At 44.4% G+C, this 14498-nt stretch overlaps 1 protein-coding gene across 2 annotated transcripts in view; it reads left to right on the top strand.

Moving 5' to 3' along the window:
• The window catches only part of SLC9A6 (solute carrier family 9 member A6), a 50926-nt gene that overhangs the window by 23364 nt on the left and 13064 nt on the right, over positions 1–14498 (top strand). Inside the window, exons 10-14 of one of the 2 annotated variants that reach the window (XM_078064742.1) lie at positions 1434–1547; positions 5885–5996; positions 6899–7052; positions 11152–11241; positions 12412–12442. In XM_078064742.1, the coding sequence (XP_077920868.1) occupies positions 1434–1547; positions 5885–5996; positions 6899–7052; positions 11152–11241; positions 12412–12442 (501 nt within the window). The remainder of the gene's footprint in view (positions 1–1433; positions 1548–5884; positions 5997–6898; positions 7053–11151; positions 11242–12411; positions 12443–14498) is intronic. The other variant, XM_078064743.1, reaches the window with a different exon arrangement.

Below are 14498 nucleotides of genomic sequence, written 5' to 3'. Positions count from 1 at the left end.
ATTAGTAGTTTTATTGGCACACTGCCACACCCATTTTTTAACATGTAGTCTCTGGCTGCTTTTGTGCTACACTGGTAGAACTGAGTGACTGTGACAGGGACCATGTGGCCCACAGAGTCTCAAATATTTACTTTCTGTCTCTGATCCTTCCCAGGAAAAGTTTGCCAACCCTTGGTGTTGTGTATTAAAGCAGAGAGTCTGTGTTGTTCCAAATCCTGGTTCCACTACTTGCTGGCTGTGTGACCAGGGGCAAGTTACATAACTTCTCTGTGCTTCAGTGTTGTCATCTTTAAAATGAGGATAATGATAGTACCTACCTCATGGAGTTGTGAGATTAATACGAGATAATGCTTGTAAAGTCCTTAGCATAGTATCAGGCACACAATAAAAACCAGATAAAGCTTAGCTATTATCGTTAAACAAATAAGTATAATTATAGTATATTAAGTCATTTAAAGTAAATTAAATATATACTTATTTCCATTTTTAATTCCCATTTTTCAAGAATGAGGCAAGCCTGGTTTAGAAAGGTTAACTTGCTCAAAGCCATGCAGCCAGCAAGTGGGAAAAGCAGGCTTGAAGCCAAAGCATTTTGACCCCTGGGCACATGTTACTTAACCACTACCCTGTTTAGTGGGGCAGAGGGCGCATGTGCAAGAGTAGTGGTAGATAACTACGACAGACAGGGGGATGCTGGATTACAGAGGGCTCATGGGACTCATGCATTCGGCAAGTCAAGTCGCAAGTCTCGGGTCCCTGCCGTGCCAGTAATCCTTGCGGGGCAGTGGTATGAACAGGCGGGCACGCAGGCAGCCGGGGTGGGGAGGAGCATGCACAGGGCTATAACCCGCAAGCCCCTGCTCCCTGAACAAGGGCTAAGACCCACGTAAAAAGGGAAATCACACGACAAGGCAGTGATACGAAAGTTGTCATGAAGCATTTGGTGCCAAGAGAAAAGAATCTGTACTAGATCTTCCAGCCTAGAAGAGGGAGGTGTCTTCAAACTGCCGCATCCAGAGAGACTCACTGGGTGAGGGTGTAGGATGGGGGCAGCAGGGTAGAGTGAGGGGCCCTTTGCAGTATTAGGGGTGGGGTGTGATGATAGCTTTAGACTAAGGTGGTGGCAGGGACAAGGAACATCCCCAAAGAAAACTTGACAAGGTTTGGAGGAGGAGGAGGAGGAGGACAATGACTGAACATGGGGATTGACAAAGGAAGTGATGGGGGGACGTGCGGGGGCAACATCTCTGGCTTTATCTGTGGGACTAGAAATGTCATCACTACATTTGCTCCCCTCTGAAGCACCTGTTGTGGGGATATACATGAGCTTTACATATGTGAAGTGTCTGCTTCGTTATCTTAGTGATACTCGTGTTTTCAAATTATGTAACTTAATGTATTTACTGGACTAACCTTTTAAAATTTCGTTTCAGTTGTTTGAGCTTCTCAATTTCTTGGCAGAGAATTTCATCTTCTCCTACATGGGACTGACACTGTTCACCTTCCAGAACCATGTCTTTAACCCAACATTTGTAGTAGGCGCATTTGTATCCTTTATTATGTGTTCTATTTTGAAAACTTTTTTTCAGTTGAGATTCGCACGTGTCTTCTGGAGAGGTGGGTGATAAAAATACATTTAAATATATAAAATTTTCCTCTGAGTAAAACAAAGAAGGATTGCAACTCTTTTTTCCTATTCCATTTATTCTGTTCTCTCTTCATTTTTGTTTACTGCACAAATAACACAGGTTGAGATGACAGAAAAAGGTCTCCGGCCATTCCATCAGTCCCCCAAAATAAAACTGTTTGTCCTCTGTCACTGAAGGGAAGAGAGAGAGAGTAGACCCTGGGAAAGAGCTTGCAGTCTGCACCACGGGGCAGTAGTTGTAGGATGGTGAAGGGCTGAAGGAGGCTGCTTTCCTCTGTCTCTGTCTCTGGCTTTAAAAATCAGTCAAAATGGAGAAGCTGAGCACATGAAAGAGCACACGGAGTAGTGCCAGCCACGGGAGAAGACGGAACAAAATGGAATCTAACACATGTGGGGCACGGCGGGCCTCCAGAGGGAGGAGGCCCAGCTCCTCCATTGTTCCAGGAGAGGACAGGGAATGGAAAGATGCAGGTACACACCTGTAAGATGGAGCTCCTGTCTGATGGCTTCTAGTTTTATCTGTAAAGTAGGAGGTGAGAGCATCTGCTGAGAGGGCGGCAGGAGCAGGTGGCCTATCAGTTATCTATTGTATAACAAAGTATCCTAAAATGTAGCAGCTGAAAAAAACAAACACGATCACCTCACACAGCCTCTGAGGATCAGGAATCCAGGGACAGCTTAGCTGGCTTCTGGCACCTCTCCTGAGGTTGCAGTCAGGCTCTGGACTGGGGCTATGCTCTTTCAGGACTTGACCAAGGCTTGGAGGATCCTCCCCAAGCTCACTCACATGGCTGCTAGCCAGAGGCCTTTCTCCAGGGGACCTCTCCGTGGGCAGCTCACAGCACAACTTCCCCCAGAGGGAGCGAGCTGAGAGAGCAGAGCACTAAGATGGAAGCTGAAGTACCTTTTATGACCTAATCTTGGAAGTGACCATCATCCCTTCCACCACATTGTACTGGTCACACTGTTGGCCCCTGGTACAGGGTGAGCAGGGACTACATGAAGGTGTGAATACTAGGAGGCAGGGATCGTTGGGGACCATCTTGGAGACTGGCTTCCACAGGCGATAGGAGTTTTGAGGAGAAGGTTGGGAAACAGACGTAGAGCGTGTGGGCGAGCGAGTGAGTGAGTTGACCAAAGAAATGCAGTCGGATTGCTGAGAGCAGTATTAAGGATGCGTGTGAGTTTGAGAAATAGGTGCAAACAGTAGAATCGGTCTGCCCTGTTGTACTATTTTGTCCAGGAGTACTTGGCTGGAAGCATGGAGAAGAGAGAGAGATGGGTCCTTCAAGGTTTGGGGTTTAGTCAAGTGAGTACAGTGAAAACCCAGAGAGGGGCAAATGAGTATAGGGTACCAGGAAGAGTGTTACTAAGATGTGGCTGAGAAAGGAAGTGAAAAAGGGAGCAGACTGGTTGTTTGAGGAAAGAGTTGAGGGCTCTTTGGATGGGAGGTCCCAGGGAGGGGAAGGTGGGGGAGCCATCCAAGGGGGATAGATAAACGTGAGACATGGAAGCAGAGAGTGTGGTTAGAGAGGGGGAGGTTTGAGTTAGTGGTTTCAAAAAGAAATATTTTTAAAAACTACTTCAGAATGAAGTTTCTGCCAAAGAGATTACCAGGAATATTTTTAAAATTAAAACTCTAAATAGAATCTCTATTAGAAAATAAGGTATTACTGAAATGCCATTCTGTTGTGTTTTAGTCTTCTGGGAATGAACTTCAGGCAAAAAAGAGAAAACCCTTTTAATAAGAGAAGAACTCTAGCTGGAAGACTCCCATGAGATCAGTCCCTTCATATCCTGCTAGTCTTTGAGAAACTTGAGCAGTCATCTGGCTTGATCTGCTATACTTATCCAGAAATGAGGCCAAATATTCTCTATACATTTCTGAGTCTGTGAGGAATTCAGGTTCCTCAATGCAAAAGCCTACCATGAAAATTGACTTACCAGGAGAGAGTTGTCCTCTTGCTGGCTCTATTAGTTAGGATGTAGGCTTGACGTTATGTGACAATGACCCAAATTAACCAAGGTTTAAACAAGGCAGAAGTTTCTTTCTTTCTCATGTGAAAGTCTGAACTATTGTGGCAGCTCTGCTCCACAATCATCAGGGACCCAAGCAGCTTTCTTGCACCCATCCCTCAGGAGTTGCCCTTATTCTTAGGGGCCAGCAAGGCTCACCCCTGTGTCTGCCACTTCCCTTTAAGGAGATGACCCAGAATAGGCACACATGAAGTGATGTTAACATCCATTGGGTTACACATGCAAGAGAAGCTGGAAATTCTATTTTTTATCTAGGTGACTGTGTATGCAGATGAAAATTGGAGGTGAGAATGAGGGAGGGTCTACCACTAGAGAGGAAGGGAAGGATAGATATTGGGGATATAACTAGCAGTCACTGCCACATTGGCCCACGTATTTTGTTGTTATTTTCTTATTTTTTTAGGGAAGCACTATTTTTAATAACTTTTGTATTCTAGAGTAGTTTTAGATTTACAAAAAAATTATGAAAATAATACAGAAAGTTCTCCTGTACCCCACACCCAGGTTCCCCTGTTGTTAACATCTCACATGAGCGTGGTACACTTGCCACAATTAATGAACCAGTATTGACACATTATCATTACCTGAAGCTCATACTTCATGCAGATTCTCAGAGTTTTTCCCTAAAGGCCTTTTTCTAGCCTAAAATCCCATCCAGGATGCCACATTTTATTTAGTTGTCATGCCTCTTTAAGTTCCAGTTGACTGTGACAATTTCACAGACTTCTTTTTGATGACCCTTGATAGTTTTGAGGGGCTCCTGGTCAGGTACTTTGCAGAATGTATCACAACTAGAATTCCTGATGTGTTCCCCATGATTAGACTTGGGCTTGTGCATTATTCCCAAATAAGACACAGAAGTAAGGTGCCATTCTCATCATATTATGTCAAGGGTACATACTTATTAACATGTGAATAATCTTGATATTAGCCTTAATCACTTGACTGAGATAGTGTTTGTCAGGTTGCTCCACTGTAAAGTCATTGATTTTTTTTTTTCCCTTTCTATATTGTACCACTTGGAAGGGAGTCACCATACGCAGCAGGGAGTTAGGTTCTACCTTCTCAAGGACAGAGTATCTACAAAATTATTTGGAATTCTTTGCATGGGGGATTAATCTATTCTCCATTTTTATTGTCATTTATATCAGTATGGACTCATTGATATTTATTTTATACTTTGGGTTATAACACATTACTACTTTTTAAAATCTTGTTGCCCAGGGGCGCCTGGGTGGCTCAGTCGTTAGGCGTCTGCCTTCGGCTCAGGTCGTGATCCCAGGGTCCTGGGATCGAGCCCCGCATCCGGCTCCCAGCTCCGCGGGAAGCCTGCTTCTCCCTCTCCCATTCCCCATGCTTGTGTTCCCTCTCTCGCTGTGTCTCTCTCTGTCACATAAATAAATAAAATCTAAACAATAAATAAATAAAATAAAATAAAATAAAATCTTGTTGCCCAAACTGTTCCAGCTTTGGCCATGAGGAGCTCTTTCAGTGGGTACTTTGTCCCTTTAGCACACTCCCATCATTGTGTGTTTTGAATTTTTTTTAAGCACTTCCTTACTTTCTATGGAAGATGCTTCACGCTCATCTTGTGTATTTTCTGCTCCAGCCTCAGATCAGCCATTTTTCCAAGGATCCCAGGTTCTTTTTATTGGGGAACGGTATTAGAAACCAAGATCTGGGCTGTAAGTGTGTTCAGTGTTATTGGGTTGTCCTGGTTTCTAGGCACTCTCAGCTGACACAGGGAGGAAATATGTATGTATATACTAGCTCCTGTATGTACATACACATATATGTGTAATCATCCGTATCTCTATTAAGCTAAGCATAAGTTCATACTGATGTCTCTTCCGCTAATCCATTACCACATGCATCATCCTGGCCTCCTCTTCTTGATGACCTGTGAACTCCCATTCCAGTAGTGAGAAACGTGCCTCCCACTGTCCACCATCCCACTCCCTTAATTGTTCCATTCCAGCATACAGGAGCATCAGAATCGTTAACCAGTACTCCCATGGGAAACAACTTGACCAACAAGCCCATGATGCTTATGTGCAGTTCCTTGTGCCTTTAGTCTTACAGACTCTGTCCACTTCCAAAGTTACTGAAGCTTCTGAAGGTAGTCTTTCCCCATCTTGAGTGTGTAGTCTAGATAATATTAATAGTAAAATGAAATTAACCTTAACCTGTTAATTTTAGATTGCTATTTTCTTGGGAAGAGCTGCTAATATTTATCCCTTGTCCCTCTTACTTAATTTGGGTAGAAGAAGTAAGATTGGATCAAATTTTCAGCACATGATGATGTTTGCTGGTAAGTTGTAACTTTCCCTCTCTTGGCCCACTCCACGAAACCACTCACAACACATATGCTAGCTTGATTTTAAACAGAAATGATGTGCTAGTAATATAAGAGGCCCTTAAACATTGAAGTTGCAACCTCCAATAGAAAATTCTTTTTATAGTGTCCCATTCCCTTCTGTGAAAATTTTCTGGTTTCAAATTCCTGGTTCAGAAATCTGTCACATGTAGTAAAGAAGGCAAAGATGTATATATTTTCACCCAGAAACCTGTATGTGAGTGGTTATGGCAGTTGTAGTCATAATTGCCGAAACCCGGCAATAGCCCAGTGGGTGAACAAATAGGCAAACTGTAGGATGTCCATGAGGCCGTGGGTGCTCCTTAGCACTAAAATGCACAACGGGGGATACACTCAACAACACGGATGCACCTCAGAGGCGTTGCGCTAAGTGAAAGAAGCCAGTCTCAGAGGGTTACATTCTCAAGACAAAAGCACAGTAACGGAGAACAGCTCAGGGGTTTGGCAGAGTGACAGAGAGGTGGGGCCAGAAAGATGTAGTACCAAGGAATTTGGTGAGGGGGTTCGCGGGGGTGGTGACACTGTTCTGTGTCTTGGTTGTGCCAGGGGGCCCACGCCTCTATGCATTGTCAAAACTCGTGGGACTGTACGCCCAAAAAGAGTGGATGTTACTGGGTGTAAGTTTAAAAATAAAATTTAAAATATTGTTAAACGGTCAGAGCATGTCAGGATCCTCTACTAATTCTCTCTATCTGTATATACTTTTGTACGTTAATACATATTATGTGTTTGTTCACATGCTTCTAAGTTCTTAGAATGTGCCTTATTTCTCTGAATTTCTGAAGCTGGCATTGGTAAGGAGTTACTGAAGAAATGCCTCTTTCATTCCCTTGCAGGCCTCCGTGGCGCAATGGCATTCGCCTTGGCCATCCGAGATACTGCCACTTACGCACGGCAAATGATGTTCAGCACCACGCTTCTGATTGTGTTTTTTACCGTGTGGGTATTTGGTGGTGGCACCACTGCCATGCTCTCGTGCTTGCATATAAGGTAGGTAGTGCCTGGGAACCTCATTTTAATATTAAGTTCTAATTTAGGGTTGTTTTTTTTTTCAATTATGAGAAAAGTTTAAGCTTTGACAAATGTATAATGTTTTATTTTTTCCTTTTAAAAATTATGTAACCTGTAGTACAGAGAAAATGGGAAATGTGCAAAGGAAAGTTAAAAACCATTGTTTACACTTTGAGGGATGTCCTTCCAGATCTCTTGCTGTGCGTCATATGTATTTTTAACAAAAAGGGGCAACACTGCAGGTATTCTTGTAAAGCAATTTGTAAATGTAATATAGCATGGACATTTATGTTAGGAAATATATTTACATCAGAACTTCATGGCTGCATACACCATAATTTATTTAACCAAATCCCTATCTTTGGACTTTTGCATCGTTTCTAGGATTTTTCTGTTACCATTACTATTTGAGGATTTTGCTACTAAGTGTTACCATTAACAGTGTGAACATTCATAAACGCACACACCACTGTGCACTTGTTTGATTATTTCCTTAGGATCCATTCCTAGGAGTGGCATTGCTTGGTCAAAGGATATGCATATATGTAAGGCTTTTGATCTGTATCACCCAATCAGACCAAAAATGTTTCTTCTCATCTGCAGCATATGAAACAGTCCAGTTTATCTCAACCCTAATCAGTACTAGACGTTATCTTTCTCAACTTTATGATCAGCACTGTCTGTAACCTGACAGTCCGAGGCCAAGATTGCAGGGTCTCAGTGTTAAATGCATACTAGTTAATGTATTCAATTGGAAAGCTCCCTGTCCTCAGGAGTGCTGCATTGTTTCCATGGATGCAGCAGCCTGTGTTGCTAAAGCTTTTGTAGATTTTAGTTCTGTGTTTGGCTGAAACTTCATAGACCTTCTGCTGAGCCTCTAGAATGTGTAGGGTTCATTAGAGAAAACAGTATTTCACATTTTATAGAATCTGTTCTCCATTTTTTCCATTCTATTATGCCTTTCTCTTAAACATTCTAGAGACCAGCCGGCCCTAAATCACACTTTGAATGTTGTTATTATTGTCTTGATTTCTTTTTACCTTTCAAACTCCTTTCTTACCATTTCTGTGCTCTTATTGTGTATAATTGAAAATAATGTTCTTCTAATCCTGATCATGACTTCAGGGAGGACCTGGCATTTGTTGAGCACCTACTATGTGCTGGGCATTGTGCTAAGTACATTTCACGTATTTATCTAATCTCAATAGCTCCATTTTACAAGTGAGGAAATAGTGGCTTCAGAAGTTTCTCAGTTGTTCAAGGTCATACAGAGAATGAAGTCTCAGACAGAGGAGCCTCCAGTCTCCCCTCATTTCTCGTAGACCCTGCTGCATCAGGAAATGAGGGTGTTCACTTTGGGGAGGACTAAACTTTCTTGCCTTAAGAGCTTGTAAATGACGATTCTTCCTTATTCTACTGAGAAGAACAAAATTAAATATAAGATAATTTATGAAAAATAATGCTCTTCAGTAGAGTCTCAGCTTTTCCATGAACTCAGTTCTCTTTCCTGACGACCCTCCACACAAAATACCCATGCCTCCCACCCCCCTAAAAAAAAACCCCACCTAGAATTGAATCCACCTCACCAGATTTGCAAGCCCTTTGGCCCCATCTTGCCTGTCCTGGAGCATAGTTTGGCACTTAATTATATGCATTGCCTTACAATCTTAGGTTAGTTCTTATTGTGGTTGTTTGAGGGGTTTTTTGGCCTCTTTGTGAGCAGAGGATGGATTTTAAGTTTCCTTTCCCTCCCCCCGGATTTGTCTGGTACAGTTTTGAAGATGCTGAGAAGTCCTTAAAGTTTAAGACTCAGGCAGACTGAGATTTGACTTTGAGTTCTTGCTCCTTCATTCTCCAATTCTGTGGGCTTGGGCAAGTTCTTGACTCTTTTTATGCCTCAGGTTCCTCATTTGTAACGTGTGTGATAATACCTGCCTCCTTGAGGGTTGCTGTAAGGATTCAGTGAGCTAATGTCTGTAGAGCTCTTAGCACAGCATTTCCAATGTGCCTTTTATTCATTCATTTGATTAATACCAATTGATCGCCAACCATGTGCCGGGCACTGTTTTAGGCTCTAACTTAGTGGTTCTCAATGGAGGGGTGCGATTTGGCAACGTCTGGAGACGTTTTTGATTGTCACTAAGAGAGGAGGCTGCTCCTGGCATCTAGTTGGCAGAGGCCAAGGATGCCTCTAAACATCCTGTGGGGCATAGAGCAGCACTCCCACAACAAAGAATTGTCTGGACCAAAATATCAGTAATGCAAAGGTTAAAAGACCCTGCTGTGGAGGGATACAGTGCTAGCAGTAAGATAGAAAAGGTCCCTGGTCTCATGAAGTCTACACTTTAGTGGGAGAACACAGACAATAAGCTAGTAAACAAATAGATGAAGGAAACAATTTAGATGATATTAAGTGCTGTGATGACAAACAGTATGTGATAGTGACTGGGGATAGAGTGAATTTTATATGCAGAGGTCAGGTGAGGTCTCTCTGAGGTTCCTTTGGAGCTCAGTCTACCTGAATGACAAGAGATTGTGAGTTAAACAGTGAGCAGGAAGAAGAGTGGCCCAGCAGTAGGGAAAAGAAGTGCAAAGGCCCTGAGGCAAGAGCAAACTTTGCCTGTTTAATGAACAGAAATAAAGCCCACATAGCTGGAATATTAGTGACTGAAGGGTAGGTAGGAGCTGAGGTGGGCAAGATCCTACAGGGGCAGGGGCTGGCAAATGTGTCCTGTAAAGGGCCAGATAGTAAATATTCTAGGCTTTGCCGGCCATATGGTCTCTGTCTCAGTTACTCAACTCTAGCGTGAAAGCAGCCATAGACAATGCGTAAATCAGTTGGTCTGGCTGTGTTCCAGCAAAACAGGAGGCGTACGGGATGGGGCCCTGCCATCCAGTTTGGGGAGCCCTGCTCTCTGGCCCTGTAGGACGTGGTGAGGAGTTTGGATTTTAAAATCTTGTAGGATTTTAAAGCAAGGGGCCGACACGATCTGTTTGACCGTGTGACAGGATGGCTGCAGCTGTTGTGCAGACAAAGGATCCTCAGTGAGCGAGAGCCAGCCAGCGAGCTCTTCCTGCGTCCTTTCACGTAGTTTGTGACAGTGACACTTGGCTCCCTGTCATTTCCCGCACAGACTTGGCACTTCACGGTCTCCGAGCCTTTGCTCATGCTGTTTCCTCTGCCTGGGCTTCTCCTTCACCCCCCAGGAACTAGCACAGCTCAGAGGCCTCCTCCCTTTGCCCTGTTCTGTGGGACCCCCTCTTCCCTTGGCTGAACGTGGGCATGCCTGTTACAGCGCCCCTCTCGGCCAGCCTCGGAGGGATAGCAGCGTCAGAAGAGCCACAGTGTAGTGAGAGTGAGATGAGGCATCAGGCACTTGAAAAATCTTTAGGTACATTTTCTCATTTAATCCTTGCATCAACTCAGTGTGGTGGATATGGATATGGTGCCCATTTCCCAGGTGTAAAATTCGGGTTCATCGGGCTGCATAGCCTAATGTCACCCAGCTAGAAAGGAGCTGAGGCCAGACGGAAGCCCAGCCCTCCCCAGTTGCAAAGCCCTTGGGGATTGCGCTCTAGTTGTGTCTGTGCCCCCCACTAGTCTGTGAGCTCCTTGAGGACGGGCGCTGTGTCTCATTCGTGTCTATGCCCTGTGCCTAGCGCAGTGCCTGGCAGATAATAAATGCTCTGTAAATGTTTATTACACTGAACTGGCTTCCAATAACGTTCCATCCGAGTAGTACAAATGTGCTATCCCCAAGACCACTAGATGTCACTTTAGATGCACAAATGTGTCTAGAGTTTAATATGGCTAAGAAGGTATTAAACAGCTTCTGGCCATTTAACAAAGATGAGACGAGCCTTTCTTTGAATTATGAATCTGGTCATGGCCATCTGTTTTCAAGTACTTGACCAGGATTCACTCGCCTTCCAGATGAGGTCTTGCATCATTTTCCTCCCTTTCGTGTGTTCATATTCTGGGATGCTACTGCTACAGCTGCTCACGCTGCTATTTTTTCTGTGTTGTGTGTAGTAGTGACCTTAATCGATAAACATTTGAGCACCTATTGTGTATCAGGTACTGTGCTAGACTCTGGGGCTACAGAGATGAATTGAGACATGGCCTTTACCCTCAAGGAGCTCACAGTCTATTTGGGGAGACTGACAGGTAAATAATTATACTCTACTGTGCTAAGTATTATAATAGAGTAATCTAGAAAGTGCCGTAGGACAGAGGAAAGAATGGTTCCACCTGCAGGGGTCATAGAATGGTTCCTTTGGAACTTGCCAAAAGAGTAGGAAAAACATGAGGGACAGTGCATTTCAGATAGAGGGCAAAGGCATGGAGGCTCGGGCGAGGACGGGTCTGGGGAGAGCAGTAGGCGGGGATGGCTAATATAGGGTGTATAGAAGAGAACGAGGGGAAATGCGGGTAGAAAGGTAGGTTGGAGTGGCAGGGGTCACTAGTCTGTAGAGAGTCTTCAGTGCCGCCCAAAGGGCTTTAGACTTGACCCTCTGGGTTATAAGCCACTCTCAGAGTCTTCTGTCAAGGGAACGACCCTGTGAGTTCTGTGCTTTAGACAGCGAACTCTAGGGGACAGCCTGGCAGCCGGACAACCTTACAGCCAATTGCGCCAGACCTCCTGAGTCACAGTGAGGCCTGAGCTTGAGCTGTTGGAATGGAAAGGAGAGAAGATGGGAGAAACTGTGTAGGGAAAGAACGGACAGAGTTGGTGGGTGCCGGTGTTGAGAAAGAGGAGGCAAAGAGAGCTTCCTAATGAAGCTGTTCCCTGGGCTACGGAAAGCAGGAATTTTAAGCAGATAAAAGATAATTATGAAGAAGCCAGGCTAGTATCTGTCCACTAGCCTGTGAAAACCACAGTAACTGGGCCCTCTCTTCAGTCGTCATAACAGAACGTTGCCATGAGAGCCGAGAGGCCCGCAGACACACAGCTCCCTCCTGGAACTGCGCCGTGCCGGCCTTGTGTTCGACACTACCCGGTGTTCCTATTCCGCAACTAGGGCAGCTCTCCTCCTTCCCCCCCTCTGCTTCTAGTGCCCTGCCATTCAGGGAAGAGAGTGTTATTTTTCTGAAACTGGTAAGTGGGATTGCAGGAAGAGAATCCTTAGTAGACCCTGCCTGCCTCAGGATCCAAGCTGTTGCTAAGGAAAGTGGCAGGAGCCAAAAATCTACATCAACAACCAGAGAGAAGCAAGAAAAATATTCACCATTCCATAGCTTGCGTGTTGGGGAAAGTAGCAGCCTGACAAGGCACGTATGGGAATAGACCTCGTTTTGGCCTCAAGATCTCATTTGCCTTTTGTGTTTCTCCTTTAGGGTTGGTGTTGATTCCGACCAAGAACACTTGGTAAATATGCGTTTGTGTTGTCTAGCATTCCTGTTGAACGTGCAGCCGTTCGGAAAGAAAATGGCCTACCATAGACTGCATGCCGCTATTATTTAGATCCTGTCCTGTTTGTACCAGCTTTTAACTGACACCGTTCCTGGCTTTTCTCACTGCTTGATAGAGACAAAACCAAATTTTAGACAACATGTGGTTATCAGGGGTGACAGCTCTCCTATCTGTGGGCCAACCCGGGCTTTGGCCAGGGAGGGGAACAGTCCTGTAAGCGCTCCTGGGTTTTCAAGTGACGGCTCTGGCACACGGAACCTTTTTCCACTCTGGTTTGCGCATGAAGGCTTGTCTCTGATGTCAGCCCCACTCCAGCTGCTCTTCCTGTGTAACTTTCAAGTTGGATGACCAGCAGCTGCCCTTGAGAACTGCCTAGAAGCTTTGCAGTCCTCAACCAGTCTTCCCTGGCTGTTCAGGAGAATGTACTTTCTTGTCCCATGCCTCTACCCTGCCCGCGTCTCCTTGCTTAATTCCAGGTGTCCTTTTCTCATTGGTTCCTCTGAACCTGAGCCTGGTAGGTGCCTTCTCTAAACTGACCACCCTTTTCTGGTGTTTTTCCATCTGCTTTTTAATGGTTTCTGAGCACCACTGAATACATGACTCCATCCTAGACATTAGATGAGAAATCACAGAAATTATGTCTTTAAAGATGGAAAGCCTCTCTTCCAAAACACATTCTTTTTCTTGTCTGAAACAAGCCACAGTCTATTTGTCTTCAGGGTGTGGTTCCAAAAAAAAAAAAACATTTCTCAGATTCATTTCCTAAATGCTGATTTTGTTAGCTGTTGAGTGATGAGTGTGTATGTAATATAGTCAGTACTTGCCTCTTTTGTGGTCAGAACTGGACTAGTGTAGTTTCCTGGGCTTGAAATACTTGTGCAAACCAGGCTGGATAAATCCCCATGATGCCGAGCTGCTGGGGTAGTTTCTAAGTTTCTAAGTAGTTCCTCAAGGCTCCACCCGTGTCCAAATAAGAATCGAGTATCATACGATTCACCAGACAAATGCTTGGTCATGAGCCACATAAGTCTCCACCTGCTATGTCACCTCTGTCACCAAAGAGGAGAAATGGGAATGGAGAGAGAAAGCCGGGTAGGTGAGTACGAGCAGTGAGATACAGGGAAAAAATGCCATTTTTCCTTTGCCCTCGAAACCGTATGGGTGTCTTGCTTTGTTACATCGTGTAGTCAGTATTTTGAGCGTCCACTGGGAAGCAGAGAGGAACATGATAGTAAGTATAGGTGTTTATGTGGTGACGGGATCGTGAGATTTATAGACCCATTGCTCTTCAAAACGCAGAGACGTACAAACCTTTGTGTACCAGTGTGAAAGGAAGTACAGGTGTTTTTCAGCTCTCGTAAGCCGGTACAGTGTTCTCAAACATTCTTATTTTGTGTATGTTTTGATACATGTTGAGAGGAAGATTTATTTATTTATTTTGAAGATCAGGAAGGACAGGAAAGAACCAAAACCCAGAATCTAAACTCCTACAGAAAGCCTGGGACTGTGGAACATCCATGCTAGAAAGGGCCTTTGAGATTCTTTACCCCTCGCCCTGTGTACACGAAGAAATCCAGGCTCAGAGAGGGGAGGGGACTTGTCCGACTAGTTCATGTCGGAGCTGAGATGAAGCAGATCCCCGAACTGCCCCACTGCTGACCGTACCACAGTACAAATAAGGACCCCGTTTGGTTTGGGAAGCTATGTTAGAAGGGGCCTGCTTGCTCTGTTAGTTTTCCCTTCTAGCCTCTCGGGCTTACCATGGAATTTTTCTGCTTGCTTTCATTTTGCTAGTGGTCTAAGAACATAGTAGCATCTTTGCAAAAGCCAGTTACTTTTGGGACCCATAGCAACTCCCAAAGATAAGGATGTCGATGTGATGTTTTCTACTTAAGATGCAATTCACATTGTGGGTGTAAGTCTTGCAGATTTAAGGGCGAATTATCCCACATTGATTTTTTTTAAATGACAGTAGACCCATAAATCAGCAGGCAGCCTGAGTAATAGAGGT

The sequence above is a fragment of the Halichoerus grypus genome, chromosome X, assembly GCF_964656455.1.
Source record: "Halichoerus grypus chromosome X, mHalGry1.hap1.1, whole genome shotgun sequence".
NCBI classification, from domain to species: Eukaryota; Metazoa; Chordata; class Mammalia; order Carnivora; family Phocidae; genus Halichoerus; species Halichoerus grypus.
Note: the sequence above shows the minus strand (reverse complement) of the source record. Positions and strands in the feature narration are given on the sequence as shown.